This window comes from Ovis canadensis, chromosome 19 (genome assembly GCF_042477335.2).
Source record: "Ovis canadensis isolate MfBH-ARS-UI-01 breed Bighorn chromosome 19, ARS-UI_OviCan_v2, whole genome shotgun sequence".
Taxonomy (NCBI): domain Eukaryota; kingdom Metazoa; phylum Chordata; class Mammalia; order Artiodactyla; family Bovidae; genus Ovis; species Ovis canadensis.
In genome coordinates this window covers 62,651,056-62,670,500 of record NC_091263.1, presented here as the reverse complement: position 1 = coordinate 62,670,500, position 19,445 = coordinate 62,651,056, and the positions used below count along the sequence as shown (strand labels likewise).

At 38.3% G+C, this 19,445-nt stretch overlaps 1 protein-coding gene across 23 annotated transcripts in view; it reads right to left on the bottom strand.

Moving 5' to 3' along the window:
• The window catches only part of SFMBT1 (Scm like with four mbt domains 1), a 117,705-nt gene that overhangs the window by 16,453 nt on the left and 81,807 nt on the right, over window positions 1–19,445 (bottom strand). For all 23 annotated transcript variants that reach the window (XR_011251003.1, XM_069562452.1, XM_069562468.1 and 20 more), the window contains 10 exons: window positions 17,308–17,396; window positions 14,038–14,284; window positions 13,199–13,290; window positions 12,229–12,330; window positions 10,767–10,917; window positions 8,481–8,563; window positions 4,617–4,743; window positions 3,251–3,364; window positions 1,451–1,493; window positions 559–623 (listed from right to left, as the gene is read on the bottom strand). Coding sequence is in view for 22 of the 23 variants with exons in the window: in XM_069562452.1 (XP_069418553.1) it covers window positions 559–623; window positions 1,451–1,493; window positions 3,251–3,364; window positions 4,617–4,743; window positions 8,481–8,563; window positions 10,767–10,917; window positions 12,229–12,330; window positions 13,199–13,290; window positions 14,038–14,284; window positions 17,308–17,396 (1,113 nt within the window). In the remaining variant the exon portion in view is untranslated. The remainder of the gene's footprint in view (window positions 1–558; window positions 624–1,450; window positions 1,494–3,250; window positions 3,365–4,616; window positions 4,744–8,480; window positions 8,564–10,766; window positions 10,918–12,228; window positions 12,331–13,198; window positions 13,291–14,037; window positions 14,285–17,307; window positions 17,397–19,445) is intronic.

The following is a 19,445-nucleotide window of genomic DNA, read 5'->3' as shown; positions in this document are numbered from 1 at the left end:
AAAGCCTAGGGTGTGCTAAAACACAGAGCCAAGGCGATACGTGTCATACAACCAGCAAGAGGGAGCCAAGGAGTCCTGGTCAACAGCTTGGCCTCCAACAAGGAGCCCTGTCTCATTTAACAGGTATTGCTTACAGGATAATGTTTTTCAGTGTGTTGTCTGTTTGTTTTTGCAAAATATAGACAAAACATAGTGTGTATATCATAGAAAGGTTTTAAAGAAAAATAAACATCTATCTTTCAACCACCCAGTTTAAAAAAGAGCACAATCTGGAGAGCCTCAGGTTCTTTATGAAACTCAGGGATAACATATTGACCTCCAGAGCCTTTAATACTGACAAGTGATCAGTAAATAATAGCTAAAATATTATAAACACACAGAAATACTAGCCTAAAGATAATTAGTAAACTGAATACATCTTAGACAGTTGTAACTCTTTAAAATCACAATTAAGAGATCCCTCTATGAAGCTACTCCAATAAATTTAAGTTATTTTTAGATAAAGTCCACTACAGGAAATTAAAGGTCATCTTTTCCCTAAGACTGTCTGACTTATACCTGAGTCTGTAGAGCTCATCTCCTGATTCTTCAGACCCTCATGGACAGTCCTTGAGGATGGTATTCTGCATCAAGAAAAAGCAACAAAATATAATGAGATAGTCCTTAAGGTCAGTAAAATGTGAGGATTACTTTCCTTCAAATCTAAGAAGAAAGCAAATGTGGCAGACTGCAAAATCTGTACCAAAAAGTGCTTCCTTGATCACACTCTTTTTTAAAAAAGCAATTATTTAAAAAGCTATTTATATGTTCTAAGGGGAAAACAACAGTATGTAGACAGTGCTGTGATACTGCACGTTCAAACGAACTTGCATTTATGTGAGCAGCAAACTACAGGCTGCCTTGTGGGACTCTCAAAACACAAGTAAACTGCAGATGATCTCTGATTGACAGTGGTTTCACTTTATGATATTTCAACTTAATGAAGGTGCAAGAGCAATAAGCATTCAGCAGAAACTATACTTTTACTTTTGATCTTTTCCCTGGCTCATGTTATGTGGGATGATCCATGATCCTGGGCAGCACACCAGTCAGTCAGGAGATCACAAGGTAAACAATCAATACACTTAACAACCATTCTGTTCTTTGCTTTCAATACAGCAGTCAATATATCAGTTGGGTGTTCCTTGTGGTGGATGATTCTTCCACACTGGAGGCTAATATAAGTGTCCTGAGCATGTTTAAGTTAGGCAAAGCTACAATGTTTGGTAGGTCAAGGATATAAAATGCATTTTTCAACTTATGATATTTTCAACTTACATTAGCTTTTTTGGGACATGATCCCAGTTTAAGCTGAGGAAGATTGTACCATTTTTCATTTTTTTTTTTAACAGATGAAGAACAGAAACATTTTTGTTTCCTTCTTCTATTTAACATATTTTTTATTACTTACTGTTTTTCTGGTTGAACCACTGCAATTTTCCTCTGTTTGTGTACTGTACAAAGAAAAAAAAATCCATAAATAAATGTCAAGAAAAATAAAAAGACAAAGGAAAGTTACATACGCGTTAAGCTAATATTAGCTTACAGCTGACCCTTGAACAACATGAGTTTGAACTGCATGGGTCTCCTTATACAGGGCCTTTTGCAACAGTAATCACTGTAGTACTACACCACCTGAGGCTGGCCGGCTCCTCAGATGCAGAACCGCAGAGACAGAGGGCCAACTGCGGGCCATGTGCATCTGCATGCTGGTGAACGTGGCAGATCCCGGGACCAATCCCCTGTGTATACCGGGGGACAGCCACACACCGTTCACTGGTCTTCAGTACATTCAAAGAGTTGGGCAATGATTACCACAATCGATTTGAGAATATTTTTACTATCTCAAAAAGAAACTTGGTACCCCATAGCAATCACCTCTTTATTTACCACCCCTGAGCCCTAGGCAACTACCAATCTACTTTTCCTCTCTCTAGATTTGCCTGTTCCTATAAATGGAATCATATAACATGTGCTCTTTTGTGACTGGCTTCTTTTACTTAGCATAATGTTCTCAGACTTCATCCATGTTCTGGTGTGTATTAATACCTCATTCCTTTATAGTTCAGACTATTCCACAGTATGGAGATATAACATCTGTTTATCCATGCATCAGCTGATGGACATTTGGACTGTTTCCAGCATGAACATTTGTGTACAAGTTTTTCTGTAGATATATGTTTTCATTTCTCATGAGTATATAACTATATTTAATACTCTGAGGATCTGCCAGGCTTCTATCCAAAGCAGCTACACAATTTTATATCCCCTGGATATAAAATGAAGCTAGCTGGCCTAGGGAGGCATAAAAATATTATTTTGAGTTTCTGTATAAAGACATATCAATACTTATTTCTAGTATTTGCTACTTAAGTATACACAGAACTAGGTTTTAAAAACAGGTGACCCCTGAACAATGCAGGGGTTAGGGTGCCAACCCCCATGCACTCAAAGATCCATGTATAAATTTACATTCCACTCTCTGAAGGTGCAGTTCTTCATCCACAGATTCAACCAACCAGGGCTCATGCAGTACTGAAGTATATATTTATTGAAAAAACCATGTATAAGTAGACCCACCCAGTTTACATTTGCACTGTTCAAGGGTCGACCGTACTTTAAAGGAGGATATTTTATGGAATATAAATATCTTTCAATATTTAAAAGTAAGGGGCAGGAACACTTTAGGGTTAGGTTACTAAAACATGGGCACTTGCGTCTTGCTCAATCTCTTCCTCTCACAGTTGTTGGCTCTGATGGAAGCCAACTGCTGTGCTGGGAGCGCCCCCATGAAGCAACCCTAATGGCAAGAAACTGACATAAGCGTCCAACTGACAGCCAGCAAGGAACAGAGGCCCTCAGCCTCGCAGCCTACAAGGAAATGAATTCTTGCCCACAAACATCTGAGTAAACTTGGAAGCACCGCCTCCCCAAGTTGGGCCTTGAGATGACAAGAGCCCTGCTGACACCCTGAAATGCAGCCTCACCAGACTCGGATCCGGAGGTCCCAGCCAAGTTGTGTCAGATTCCTAACCCATAGAAACTGTGAGATAATAAGGGTTTTGTTGCAGTGAATAATTTCCTAGGCAGGAACGGATAACCAGAATATAATTTTATTTTTCTCTTAAATGTCCAGATTCATCCTACTTGATAACAGCCAAACAACATACTATTTAACAATCAAACCTTTGACCCAGAAGTAGACAGTTACCTCGCGCTCGGCGAGGAGTGCTGAGGGGATGGCCATTGGTTTCACACCAGCCCAAAGGAAATATATCCATTGATTCCACGTTCACAATAAATTCAGGTATGGGCTTCTTAGAACCTGTTTAGATTAAAAAAAATATTTTTAAGACCACTATGTAGTTTCTTCATAAACAACTTCCTAGACAGTGTTCTAGCAGACAGTGCCCAGTGCTCTACTGTTGCAAAAGACACAAAGTTTCTTTAGCAAATTTCCTTTACAAAAGTCATACTTCTGCCCAGGTGGCATAGTGGTAAAGAATCCACCTGCCAATGCAGGAGACACAAGCCCTTGAGTCGGGAAGAGTCACTGCAGTCGGCAGGAAATGGTAACCTGCCTCAGTATTCTTACCTGGAAAAGTACAGACAGAGAAGCCTGGTGGGCTACAGTCCATGGACTGGCAAAGAGTCAGACACGACAGAGCAAATACACACATACTTTTTCATGTGCAACAAACATTTAGAAAAAAGTAAACTGTCCCCCAATAATGATCAAAACAGGCAGTGAATGTACAGGGTGACCCTTAGTTAGGGAACAGCAAATAAGCTACTAGAACTACCAGTAATATTCAGATGGTCGACAAATATGGTAGTGAATTCCATGAAATAACTGGAAAATAAAAGGCAAAAGTTATAGTTCTACTTGTTTAAAAAACATCAGTTCTGGTACTGAGGAACAAGCCAGGAGGTAGAAAAGGTAGCTCAAATCAGAAAGTGATGAAGACAAGTTGCTCAGAAGGGGCTGCACAAAACATGTATACCTAATACGGTTCTTGATCCCTGTGTTAAACACTAACTCTGCAAACTGAGAACAACATAAGAACTGAGTCTGGCTATCCAGGAATGAATAAAAAAAAAAAATCCAGGCCAAACATAGTTAGTTGTAGAGCTGAGTACTCACATACTACTTTCTGTTCACAAACCTGTTCTATCACTGAATATTACTTCTAGTATAATATATCTTATCAATTTCACATACTTTTTGGTACTTCTAGTTGGGGACAACTGAAATATAATCTCTTGAATAAGCTGGTTATTAATGCTCAAGCTCATATATTTCATTCACATTAAAATATGTTATTTAATCTATATTTTTCCCTTCAAGAAAACAGGGGACCATATAAGTGAAGGCTTTTATTCATGTTCATTTCCTAAAATTTGAAGGTCAAGGACAGGAAGACAACTTTTTAGAGTCTTAAATTATAAATTAGAAGTCTCTGAACAAGAACCTTATCTAGTTAATCAATTAAGTTGAACAAGTCACATTACAGGGGTAAACAGGAAGGCAAAGAACAGTGTTCAGAGGAAGGCTTCTCTGGGGAGCTGATACTTACCCTCCAGCTGGAGCCACAGGTAGGAGCCTCTCACTGCAGTAATGGTGGCAACACACACTTCTTCGGGGAGAAGAGGGTTCACTGCCTCAAGCTTCATGTTCTCCTTAAATTCATGCTCAGAAATTGACTAGAAAATAAATTCATCACATAACATACTCAGTATTCACTCATGTGCTCATCTGAGAGATCTTTCCAAGTAACATTTAATCCCAGAGTAACTTCCTCTACTCCACAGCCCAGGATAACTGTCCCTTCCCCTCCCTATAGAAGATGAGACTTATCCTCTAGGCAGTAAAACATCAGATCCCTAGGCAGGAGGACACAGGAACTGTTGAGGGTGTGCATGCTGTCCAAAACAGGGATTACCATATGGAAAGCCAGGAGGCCCAGCCTCTGCCTCTACCTGCCACACAATGGACTGAAAGAGACTTCTTGTGTTCATATGACAAGCACAAGAAGGAACACATAAAGATATGGATTTAGGCTTCTCCAACAAATGGCCAGCCAGATCCTTCCCAACTGGGTAGTTCAAGATGGACAAGCGCTACCTACATGCTCAGAGCTTCCAATCAGCCTTTTCTTTTAGTCCCAATTTCTTAAAAATAATCAAGCAAATCCTACTGAGGAATTAACAGGTATCTAAAGATAAGAAAGCTAGAGACAAAAACAGATAAAATAGGCAACTTAGAGAAGCCAGATTATGCAAGAAGAATAATCACAAAAAAAGCAGGAGTAATTAACATCCTCTGAAAGATAAGAAACATTACCATATCTTTAAAATAAGAATAGCATGTTATTAAAAACAAATATTCAGAGATCAGAAATAGGTTTTAAAATTTAAAAATGTAAAAAAAAAAAAATTTAAAAATGTGATATCAGAGCTTCCCTAGTGGCTCAGTGATAAAGAATCCACCTGCTAATGCAGGAGACACAGGTTTGATCTCTGGTCTGGGAAAATCCCACACACTGAGGAGCAACTAAGCCCATACACCACAACTATTAAGCCTGTGCTCTAGAATCCGAGAGCTGCAACTGTTGAGCGCATGTGCCCTGCAACAAGAGAAGTCACCACAATGAGAAACTTGTGCATGCAACAGAGAGCAGCCCCCACTTACTGCATCTGGAGACAAGCCCACGCAGCCCACCTAGCACAGCCAAAAATAAACTATTTTTTTAAATGTGATAACAAAAATTAAAAACTCAAGCACTGAAACATGAAGTTTAGGAAATCTTCCAGAAAGCAAGGGAGAAAAATCCTAAGAAGTAGGAAAGGTACTAGGGAGGGGGCAGGCGGTATGGGGGATTAGAGGCCTGATCCAGATGACCAACAAAATGAGGAATTTCAGAAGGAGAAAAGAGAGAGAGAAAAGGAATCAAAGAAGAGATTTAAGACAGCTTCCCAGCACAGAGAGGCAAAGGTCCAGAGAGAATCCACTCTCCACGCACCAGCACATGGGTGAAGATGGGCCAAGCCATGGTTTCACACTGAAATATAGTGACAAAAGAGAGTCTATAGTCTTCCAGGAACAGAGAAAAAGACAGGTCATGTATGAGAGATCAAGAATAAGAATGTCTTTTAACTTCTCAATATCAACACCGTAAGGTAGAAAACTTATTTAACTTACATGCAGAGTACATCACGAGAAATGCTGGACTGGATGAAGCAAAAGCTGCAATCAAGATTGCCAGGAGAAATATCAATAACCTCAGATATGCAGATGATACCACCCTTATGGCAGAAAGTGAAGAACTAAAGAGCCTCTTGATGAAAGTGAAAGAGGAGAGTGAAAACGTTAGCTTAAAGCTCAAAGCTCAACATTCAGAAAACTAAGATCATGGCATCTGGTCCCATCACTTCATGGCAAATAAATGGAAACAGTGACAGACTTTATTTTGGGGGGCTCCAAAAAGACTGCAGATGGTGACTACAGCCATGAAATTACAAGATGCTTGCTCCTTGGAAGGAAAGTTATGACCAACCTAGACAGCATATTAAAAAGCAGAGACATTACTTTTCCAACAAAGGTCTGTTTAGTCAAAGCTGTGTTTCTTCCAGTAGTCATGTATGGATGTGAGAGTTGGACTATAAATAAAGCTGAGTGCCGAAGTAATGATGCTTTTGAACTGTGGTGTTGGAGGAGACTCCTGTGAGTCCCTTGGACTGCAAGGAGATCCAACCAGTCCATTCTGAAGGAAGTCAGTCCTGAATATTCATTGGAAGGACTGATGCTGAAACTCCAATACACTGGCCACCTGATGCGAAGAACTGATTCATCTGAAAAGACCCTGATGCTGGGAAAGATTGAAGGCAGGAAGAGAAGGGGACAACAGAGGATGAGATTGTTGAATGGCATCACCGACTCAATGGATATGAGTTTGAGTAGGCTCCAGGAGTTGGTGATGGACATGGAAGCCTGGGGTGCTGCAGCCCACGGGGTCACAGAGTCGGACACAACTAAGCGACTGAACTGAACTAAACTGAAGGTAGAAAACAATTGATGCTTTCAAAATTCTACAATGAAATAACTTTCAGCCTAAAATTCCACACTGAGCCAAATGATGAGTCAAGTTAGCTGAGTGAAGATATTTTCAAACACAAAATGTCTACTAGAATTTATATCTCTTGCATCTCATTTCAGACAGCTTTTGAAAGACAGACTCCATCAAAACAAGAGAGTAAACCAAAAAAAAGGAGGCACAAGATATATAAAACAGGAATTTCAAGTCCAAAAAAAAGGGAGAGGCAATTCCTTGGGACATAGAGAAGAGCAGTTTCCAGAATTAAAACCACATAGCAAGCCAAGGGAGTAACCTGTCTAGAAAGGGGTTGCTAAGAGGGGTGTCTCTTAAAAAAAATTAAAAATGACAGATTTCCTGATGTGCAAACAGTTTTGAGAATCTACTGAGTGGTATGGGAAAAGGTAGTTTTATAACAAAGAAACAAAGAAAATAAAGCTATGAAAAACAAGGCAGTTATTAACTTGAGGACAAATTAAAAGAGAAAGCAATCATAAAATAATGCACTACTCATCAGGTGGGAAAGATTTAAGGCAAAAGGAGAAGAGGGTGGCAGAAGATGAGACAGTTAGATAGCATCACCAACTCAATGGACAGGAATTTCAGCACACTCCAGGATGGCAAAGGACAGTGAAGCCTAGGATGCTGCAGTCTGTGCAGGTGACTGAACAACAACAATCTGTGAATGACACTTAAATGTCCATGGCAACATAAATACTCAAATTCAGACTTAACCAAAAATTCCCTAATAGGAAGAAGAAACAGGACAGACAGAGGAGAAAAGTAGTAAAAGAGCCAGATTACTCATTTATCATAATATAGAATCAAGAGACACATCTAAAATTAACTCAAAAGACAGCAGTGTATTACAAATAAAGAACTATAAATATGAGAATAACAGTGAGAAGAATAGGAAGTAAATACTTCTGGGAAGGGAAGCCATGGAAAGTCAGATAGAGTAAGAAATCATTGTTTTATGTCCTAAGCTTTTCACTGTTATTTGGCCTTGTTAACCATAAGTAAGTTTAACAATTTTCACCCCTTAATATTTCAACATATTTTCATATTTAATGGATTATCAAAACTAATCATAAACTAAAATTTTAAATTCATATAATTTCAGCTAATAAGAAAAAAATAAACCAGTAAAACTGTTAAGCTAATTAAATTAACAAATTAACTTCTGCAGTAAATGAACTTTTCCTTGGACCACTTTATTACAAGCAACAAGAGGCTTTTCTGGCTTGCATGAGAGAACTGGCTTCAGAGTAAACATCACTACAGCGCAGGAAGGCAGCAGTCCCCCGCAGCCCTGGAGCAGTGGCCCTGCGGGCATGGGATTCTCACCGGAGGGAAGCACCTCTGGGGCGCAGCTTCAGCACCACACTGTTTGAGGTAGTCGGCCCAGTCAAAGTCCTGGCCCTGGTAGCCTAGGCAGGGACAAAAGAGCAATGACTCACACTTCATGTGCTCGCCTGGCTTCACCTCTCTGCTGGTACCCACCCACAACCTCGAATTTCGGCAAATTGAGGACTTGATCATTTTAGGGAAAAAACACCCTATCAAATCTAAAGTATTGTTGATTTTTGTAAAATAGAGCAACTCTGGATAGAATTTTCAACTTTCACACTTCAAATCAAGCATTTATTTGAGCAGTATTTTATGATTAGTTGTTGACAGTTTAACAAAAGATTTTAAAATAGTTATGACTGAATTTGATCTGTGCTAATAATTCATCTCATTATCCTATTATGACTTAGGCGGTAAAGGAAAAGAGACAGCAAACAACCTACAGCACCAGTTAAATCAGTGAAGACTTCTTTCATAAAGCTACTTCCTAAAACATGTCTTAGCTACTACTAATACTCTCAACAGTTTCATTTTTTACAAAATCTCAATGTTCTCATAACCTGAGTCATGAATTCATTTCACAAAAAAAGCTGAGCTTAATTCCTCGCTTCAGTCTACAGGGTTCTTGGCAGAAGCCCCTCTAACCCAACAGCCTGACGGCACTGGCTCTGTGCCAGGGGCTGACGGAGCCTTGCTGCCCGCTGGGTCTGCACTCCTCTCTGCTCCCCAGAGTTCAGTGCCCACAGGCACAGAGCAGGCTACCCAAGACTGTGCCAGCCTACGACGTGCAGCCACCTCCTCTGCCCAGGTCAGACTGGCATCATGCTTTCTCTGCCTCCACTTCAATTCCTGACAGTAAATCACCTGCCATTTTGAATTCAGAATCCACTACTTTCCTTCTATTTATAAAGACAGCTGCTTTGTCTATAAAAATACTGAGAGCTCTGGTATCTTTAATAAAAATGTTTTATCTTCTCACAGAAAGACAGCAGACAGGATAAGGAACCTGGGGTGTTCAGAGCATTCATGCAAAGAACTTGCTCCTGAAGGTGTGTACCCCACCCCTTCCCTCCTCACCAGGCAGGCACCCCCACTGTCTGGTCACTGATGACGGAGAACCAGGGGGCTTCTGCTACCGGTTTCCCCTATCTGCTCACTGCAGGAACTGAAATTCTCACTCTTGTTTCTCCAGTGACAAGTCCAAGGCCTGGCTCAACACAAACATTCCACAAATGTCTGTTGGATAAATGAAGGCTGAACGGAAGACAAAGGTTCAGAGTCTGTGACTCTTGTGAACAGAAAAGAACACTCCCAGTCCAGTGTTCCAGCAGTCACCATTTAGAAAGCAAAGATACATTTTACCAAGGACTTGCCAATAAAGTATACATACATCGCCACTCAAATAATCTGACTTGCTGATATAAAAATCAGATAAACATATACTTCCAGATACTCTAAATTAAAAAAAAAATTTTTTTTTTAATTTCAGCTCAAATAAGTCATATTTAGTAGCCTTAATTAAAGGGTCAAAGATTAAATTTTGCAAAGCTGCAAACATGAGGAAAATGAACTGCTACTTTCCTACCTATAGCCTGAGTTCTACTCTTGACCAAAAACCTCCCTCTGAAGTCCAAAGCATCTCCCTCTAAAGAGGAGGTCCAGAAACTGAACAGTCATCAATGCACCTCCTCACTCTGGCTCTCAGGCTGCTTCTTGTCAGGCAGCTCCCAATGCTCATTGCATCCTACCCTCACCCCTACTGCCTCCCAACAGACACAGACGGAGGCTGCATGGAATCCCAGGTTGTCATGAAGATATTTATCGAAGTAGTAGGACATAACTTTCCTAGTTTTCAAGCTCAATTTACGGGCTTCCCAGGTGGCTCAGTGGTAAAGAATCTCCTTGGCAAGCAGGGGACATGGGCTTGAACCCTGGGTCAGGAAGATCCCCTGGAGTAAACAACCCACTCCAGTACTCTTGCCTGGGAAATCCCATGGACAGAGGAGCCTGAGGGGCTACAGTCGATGGGCTTGCAAAGAGTCAGACACAACTGAACGACTAAGCACAGCACAGCAGCACAAGCTTAATTTGTAACATTTAAATATGCAGAAACTGGAATCTAGGTCTTTGTTTATACTTGTCTTGTGCCCCTAAACCACTAAGGACTGGACTAGGTATGAGGACGGGGACGACAAAAGATTCAGGTAAAGCCACCTGATAAATCTCATTTATCTCATAAATCTCATTCCCAAGCAAACAAATAAGAAAAGAATGAATACACACCAGGAGGGGGGCTGATGTGTAAACCATTCTTCAGACTCCACTGCACAGGGAAAATACCAGGGCTATCGGTGTGACACACGAAGGATCGCTGCGCACGATTCTCCAGTCGCAAATCATCCATTTCCACCAGAAAATACTTCTCATCAAAAACCTGTATGTATGATTTAACACACAAAATAGATAAACGTTTTTTGTGTACATATACACATACATGTGCACATACACATATGCCATTTCTTTGGTGTAGCTAATAAAGGTGTTACAACAGTTTGTAGCCACATTAATAGTAACATTAAGTCTGTTTTAATACTATTACTAAGCACTCAATAAATCTTATCTTTATGTCAGGCATTGTTTTAATCAAATGCTTTTCATGTAATATTAATTCAGTTTTAATCTTTCTAACAATCTAATGAGGTACCATTATCAACCCTATTTTGCAGAAAAGGAAACTGAGTTTAAAAAACAGTTAATAACTTGCACCATGTTACACAGACAGGTAGAAACAGAGCTTAGATTTAAATCCAAGTGTGTGAGCTGTGAACAAAGCTTAGTTCAGACTTAAGAGAGGAGTCAACTACACTAGTTTATTAGATCAGATCCTAGCCTAGTTTCAAATACTAAAAAGAAGGTTTTATGAACCTCCCCTTGCTCCTTACTACCTACCCTTCAGACTCCAGAAAGGACTTTCTGGCCCCATTGCATGTTCAAGATCCCTTCTTGTTCTAAGAATTATCCTCTTCTAAGACAAGGAAAATTCAAATCTCAACAGGTCAGATGATTCAGCTTCCAAGTAACCACTTCTCTTGTCGCACTTGACTTTTGGTTCTACTCTCAGTAAACCGGCTTCTGCTCTACTCCTAAAACAAAATCCTCTGCCTTATGAATCAGTTCTCATAACGAGTAACCGGGCCTGTTACCGTCACAGACAACCCGCCCTGTTCTTGTGCGTACTCCTAACCAGATCCTTGTTTTCGTCAGTCTTCCGAAAGATTAAAAGTCTACATCTGGAATCCGTGGCTGGAACAACTCTACTTGCACATCTTGTGACACTAATCCACTGTTTCCCACACACCTGTTCACCCAACGAGCCTGGCACCTAGTTGGACATTGATGAAACCGCCTGCCTCCACTTTTCACCATGGGCTACCTCCTGGTTAGATCTCCTCTAGTTATGGAGGACTGCCACAGGACACAGCTAGGACTGCCCCCAAAGAATGTGCACCCCACTCCTCTGGTACCCAGGCTTTGGTTAACTGGGCCAATCAAGCTCTGAAAAAGGAATGCGCCACAAAGAGCTGGACATTAGAAACATTAAGACATGCACAGAACTAATTCTAACCTCATAGCTTAGGAGAAACAATGGGTTGGATTAGCAGAGTCTGACGATCAAAACACCATCAATTTCCTAAAACAGCCACCCTGACAAGAATTCTTACCAAGATAGTTGCCTCCATTTTACCTTAACAACTGTAGCGGGAGAGATGCCAAAAGGAGACCAGGGGTCCACAGCTTCTAATTTCATATTTACAGAGAAAGAATGAGTGCCGATCACTCGCTTGTCCTGAAATGCAAAGGCCAAGAGGAAATATAGTATTTTCACATTTATTTTATGCTAACATATAACTGAATACTGCTCATTAAAAAAAATTTTTATTTAGCTGCTTTTGGTTGTACTGGGTCTTTGTTGCTGCACACAGGCTTTCTCTAGCTGCGGGGAGTGGGGGCTACTCCTTGTTGTGGTGTGTGGGCTTCTCATTGTGGTAACTTCTCTTGTTATAGAGCATAAGCTCTAGGAACACAGGCCTCAGCAGTTCTAATATGCAGGCTCATTAGTTGTGGCTCCTGGGCTCTAGACCACAGGCTCAGCGCCTGCAGTGCACAAGCCTGGCTGCTCCACGGCATGTGGGATCTTTCCAGAACAGGGATCGAACCCTCGTCTCCTGCATTGGCAGGTGGATTCTTATCCGCTGCATCACCAGGGAAGTCCTGAAAACTACTCTTAATTAAAATAATGAAACTGTCCAGCTTCTGTTAAATAATCTAGTCCTATAATTATCTTCCCAGCCTAGAAAAAACTACTCAGGAAAAAAAGAAAACCAAAGGGAGCAAGCACTCCTACTCACTACATTTGGAACACAAGGACCATCCACAGAAAAAAACAAGCTTATTTTAATACAAGTCAGGGCTATGTAGTTAAAAGCAGAAGAGAAAAGATTCAGAATGCTTTAAGAGCGTTCGGGAGAAAACCTAGACTACCTTCAGGTAAAAAGGAAGGATGATCATCACTCCAGCCTTGAAACCTCTTCGTCTCCTTCAGTCATCACAGAGCTCTCACTGACACCAGGGGTTATTTCACACTTGGCAGCTCCCTCAAATTGCTGTACTCTACTGTGAGAAGACGTCCCTATCTACTACATTTTTGTTTTTACCTTAAACAAATAAGATGGTAATGGCTCTTCCTCCTCTTTCACTTTGGCCAAGATCTCTTGCCACTCAGCTTCATTTTTCAGATGTCTGATGGCTTTAGTTAAAACAAGACAGGATGCTTTAAGTGATGCGAGAACTTACAAATTTTATAACTGCTCTGAAAGCATTCACATAAACAAAAAAGTCACTTTCCCCTGGGAAAAGGGAGGGGTTCAAGCCCACTTATACCATCTTTACTCAGAGAACTCCAACTTCAGTACCTTGTGTCCTCTGTTCAGAACATGGGTAGTAGTTGAGTAAAAACACCTATCATGAGACCACAAGGATTACTCTAGTCCACAAAATAATACAACATCCAAATTACAGTATGTAATAATGAATGTGAGTGATTTCAACATTAACTCCTATTTTAATATCTTGTTTTTAAGTTTTTTATTTTTTTAAACTGGAATATCTTTTAATCAATAATCCGCTTTGAACTCAAGACCTGTCCTACTCCTATATCTATCTGAATGCTACTTAGAGGACTTTTCTTACTATTTTTTTTTTCTCTAAGAACTTTTCTTAGAGAACTTTTGGTAAGGGGTCAGTATAACTTAGGGCAGAAGTCAGTAAGAGCTGGGGCAAGAGGTGTATCAGTATGTGTGGCAAATTACTAAGGCAACAAAGCTCCCCCCTCTAAAAAAAAAAGGCATTTACATATTCCATATACATTTACAATATTTCTATTAGGCAAATCAACAAAGGCTTTTGTAATATGCAGAATAATGTATTTTTCAGTCTCATTGATATTAATAAACAATAATGCCCAATATTAAAAGAAAAATGTATTGCTCCTCACCTGATGGGGGCTGAAGCTCGTACCCTTGTTGAGCAGCCCAACCAACATGATGAAGAAACGGATCCAAGTAATACAACCAATGTTCAACATTATTAGAACCCTCAAGTCCTTCATAACGCAGCTTCAGCCTTCCCCCAATGTTGTCTACCACAGTAACAATCCAAGTACTTAAAGAGTCCTGGAAAGCTTGACATTCCAGCCTGGAACCTGGAGCAATGAGATCTAAAGGATTCCTCCCATTACGGAGCTATAGGTAAAAAAGCAAAATGATTTTATGAGAGGTAACATAATATTTTTAAAAGTCAAGTTTTAAATGAACTCAAACTAGCTATTATATTTTTATCCATTCAAAGCCAGGGACACCGAACCGTCTATTATTAGACAAGTTTGTATAGTATTATTTCTGATGATGTGAAAAGAAAATTTACTGTGAAGCAATAGAACTATTTTAAAAGATTTCTATCTCTAGGACTATGCTACACAGTTTCATCTAGAAAGAATTTTTAAAATATCATCATTACTTAGTCTTTGTAAAAGCCAAGTATGATCATCATTAAAAAAAAAAAAATCAAACATGACAAAAGTCAAAATCGCCCACAACCCACCTCCAGGAAAGAACATGATAAACGCTTTGGCAAACACCCTCTGAGAATAGGTTTTTTACACCCAAGTCAACATCCATCCATGTCTTATCTCTTTTTCTCTCTTGTATTTTTTGAAAACTATATATTGTTTTTCAGTGTGTTTGTGGCACTTAATATTTTATAGCTATCTTTCTATTACAGCACATACAAATCTTCCTCATCCTTTTAATCTGCTTTATTGATATTCTCTATTATACTTGGGCAGTAGTTTATCCACTTACATACTGATGGGATTTCAGTTATTTCCGATGTTTTACTCATTTCACAACAATGCTGTTACGAATAACAGAGTAAGCGTTTTAAATACACTAAGGAAAGGAAAAGTTTAACTCTCATTCTTTAGATATACTACTAAAAACTAGAAAAAAGAAATAAAAAAGGTTGACTTTATTTTTTTTTATTTTTATTTTTTTTTTTTCAGAGTAGTCTGATGTTTTTATTGTGTTTTTGAGTAAGTTCTGGCTCACAAAGGACTGGAAATTTCTTAAAAGATTTAAGAAATCTTTTAAAAGGTTCTTCATCGCAGATCATTTAAGAAGCACTGTTCTAGAATCATTACAAGTCAGCCATACATATACCATGTAACTATAGGTAGAACCAGTGCAAAATAAAGAACACATTAAAATAAACATTCCAAGTGAAAGCTTAGAAGTAAGGTATCTTTAACTTAACAATGCTCAAGTACTTAAATGTTCTTATGCAAGAAGCAGTGGTATGGTCTAAGCATGAGGAGTAAAGTAAGTCAAGTTGCTCAGTCGTGTCCGACTCTTTGCGACCCCATGGACTATAGCCCACCAGGCTTCTCCGTCCATGGGATTTTCCAGGCAAGAATACTGGAGTGGGTTGCCATTTCCTTCTCTAAAAGGTTGACTTTAATATCATCATTTAATCATTTCTTAATGTTCAAACTTTTTTCCTCATAAGAACTGTTCTATGATAATTACATATTTATATAAGTGCAAAAGCACATGAATAAAGGCACACATTCACAACTGAAGATAAAAATGGCTGAATCAAAGTCATTATAGAGCAGATTAATTCATTTGTTCATATGATACTGAGTGGTGAGCCAGACCCTGACTAAACACGATTAAATGTGTCAGAGTACCGGCACACCTCTGAGATATTGCAGGTTCAGTTCCAGACTACAGCAATAAAGTAAATATAGAAATAAAGTGAACCATGCTAATTTTTTGGTGTATATAAAAATTGTTTGTACTATAGTCTATTAAAAGTATGCAACAGCATTATGTCTAAAAAAACAATGCATAAACTTTAATTTAAAAATACAGAACAAAAAAACTAATACAATAGTTACATCAAAGATCACTGATCAGAGATCATACAAATATAATAATAATGAAAAAGTTTGAAGCATTGTGAGAATTACCAAAATGTAATACAGAAACACAAAGTAAGCAAACACTGCTGGAAAAACAGTGCCAACAGACTTGCTCAAAGGAGGGTTACCACAGAGCTTCAATTTGTAAAAACTGCAGTATCTGTAAAGCACAGTAAAGTGAAGCACAATAAATCGAGGTATGCGTGTATAAAGATCACCTAGAAACAATTTCAACAATCAAGCCTAAAAGGGGAATTGTGAATGGATCACAGAATCAAATCTATAACAGTTAAAACTATAAAACATTCAGAATATAGGAGCAAACTTTTATGACCATGAGTTAAGCAAAGCCTTCTTAGATTTGCAAAAAAAAGATAAATTGGACTACACTGAAATAAACTTTTGTTCTACAAACAATATCATCAAGAAAGTGAAAAAACAATCTACAAAGCTGGATAAAATAGTTTAAAAATCATATATCTTGATCTAGACTTGTAATTTGAATTTATAAGGAACTCTTACAAGCCAATAATAAAAAGATAAATAGCCCAATTTTAAAATGAGCAGATGTTTCTCCAAAAAAGAAGCACATATAAAGATTTTCAATATTACTAGTCATTAGGGAAATGCAACTCAAAGTGAGAAGCCACTTTACACACAATAGGACAGCTATAGCCAAAAACAGAACAACAGGTGTTGGTAAGGATGTAAAGACATTGGAACCTTCATAAACTGCATTTCACATATGCTACAAACAATGTTGCTGGTATAACAGAAAGAGACAAAACGTAACTTAGAAACATCATAACCAATAAATTCATTTCACAAGAATAAGAAATCTATATTCACCAAAAAGCCCAAAAGCTACACTTTAAAAGAACTGCTAAAAGCAGGTAGGTAGTGGTCCAGGGTCTTCTGGGAAAAAGCAAAGGGGTCTCTCAAGTCACCTGGTGTGGGAGTTACACATGCCCACACTGAAAGAGCCAACCCTGGCTCAGTTCCAAGTGAGAGCTCAAAAAGGCCACATTTCCAAGCTGCATGAAAGAACCTGGAAAACTATAGAGTTTTATGTGTTTGCAGCTAATTCAAAAACATTCTAGGCTCTGAGCAAGCCACCAGTTTACAACCTCTGAGGGTAAGTTTACACCCCTTAAGACCTATCCCTGGGTCTGTAGTAGTAATGCTGATCTGACTCAGAGTGGTAAATGAGCAAGCCATTTTAAGATTCCCTGAACAGGAAGATTAGAAGTTTTCCATCCTGATTCTGGAAGCAATAATACTCACGCCCTCTAGCAGCGGAACAGGAGGACTACATGCTCCCGCCAGGGTCTGCCGTAGAAACTCATCCCAGTCAGACACTTTATCTCTGATGCCTAGATGACGGAATCACACTGTCAGCCACAAAACGCAAAGAAAGTAAACCACACAGAACAGAAAAACTAAGTCTGTGAAAATGGTTTAGAGGTGCATTTATCATTTTAATATGTAAGAGCCCAACATATTGATTCTTTGAGAGCTTAGAAATAATACTCCTGTAGATAAGAGTTACTTCCTGGTTAGTTCAATGAGTTGTATCCAGAAAAAAAAGAGAACGGGCCCAACTCACTGTAAGTATAATGTTATCCAAAAATGAGTTACTTTATTTTTTTATTGTGGAAATTTTCAAACATACCGAAAAGTAGAGAAAATAATATAATGAATCCCCATGTACAGTAGTTTCAACAACTGCCTTTTATCCTTGTTCCCTTCATCCTATTCCCTTCTTTCCCCACAGGTAACTTTCCCCACAGGGACATACATTTAAATTACTGTATTTGAAAATCACTGAAATAGTTTTTCTATTTTGGGTAGTTAATTCACAAGCTCCAAATACAGATTTCTTTATTTGCTTTTGCATTTTTTAAAACTTTTTTTCACAAGTTATATAGAACATTTACATGGTTCAAAATTCTAATCTACAAAGTAAGTTACATTCAGAAAATCTGGCTTTTATCTTTGTCCCCTTCATCCTATGCCCTCCTTTTTAAAATGGTGTGTTCCTTACTGATATTCAACCGTTGTTCAATTAAAAAAAATTCCTTCATTAAAAAAAAATGAAATTCACACACACATTCATACATCCTCCTCCTCCCTCATTCAATACGAATTTTTCTTTATTCATGTAACAAGGTATCTGGAGACCACTCCTTTGATGTATGTAGACAGACTCTGTTTCTTTTAATGACTGTACCTTCTGTCACTATAAAGTAGTCTTTGGAAAGGTGATATATATTGTCACACACACACAACAGAATATTACTCAGTTATAACAAAGAATGAAATAATGCCATCTGTAGCAACATGGATGGACCAAGAGATTATACTAAGTGACATAAGTCAAAGACAAATATCATATGATATCACTTTTACATGGAATCTAAAAAATTTATACAAAGGAACTTATTTACAAAACAGAAACAGACTCACAGACATAGAAAATAAACTTACAGTTATCAAAGGGGAGGGAGAGGGATAAATTAGGAGTTTGAGATTAACAGATATACATTAGCACATACAAAACAGAGAAACAATGAGGATCCACTGTATAGCACAGGGAACTATGTTCAATATCTTGCAATGACCTATATGGAAAAGAACCTAAAAAAGAATTTATATAATATGTATATGTATAACTGAATCACTCTGCTGAATACTTGAAACCAATACAACATTGTAAATCAACTATACTTCAATTAAAAAAGTAACAATAAAATACCCTTCTTTGTCTCTTACAGTGCTTTCTGATCTGAATTCCACCTTTGTCAGATATCAAGACTGAGACTCCTGCTTTCTTTTCTATTTGCACCTGGTCTACGTATCTTTGTCCATCCTTTTCTGTTTATTCTTTCAGAATATCTCCATTTACGTATGTTTCCTGTAATAGCACAGAAGTGGGTTTTACTTTGTGAGCCAACCTGAATTGTTTACTTCTAATAGAAGAGCAAGCCCATTAATTTATATATAATTTATTTATAAACATAATTTATTTACATTATCAAAGATATGGCCTCAATGCTGACTTACTGTTTAATATTACATAAATTACCTGTACGGATATATAGTCTTTCACTATGTGATATATTTTATTTAAATATATACTTTTTCTGTTTAAAATCTATCTTTTGGCACTTAGAAAAGTTTGTGGTTCTTTTTTCCTTCTGGTTATCTTTATACTAATACCTTTATGTAACAATTCTAGTCCTCTCTAATTTTAGACTATTTTCTATCTCTTTTTTTTAACAAACAACGTTAAAAGTTAGCAATAACCTCCTTTCTTCTCCTCTCTTTCAGCATTTCATTTCATGTAACAGCCTTTTACTGCCCAGTTCACACACGAAAGGTAATCAGTTAAATTATTAGGCAATAATCCTGTTTTAAAAGGG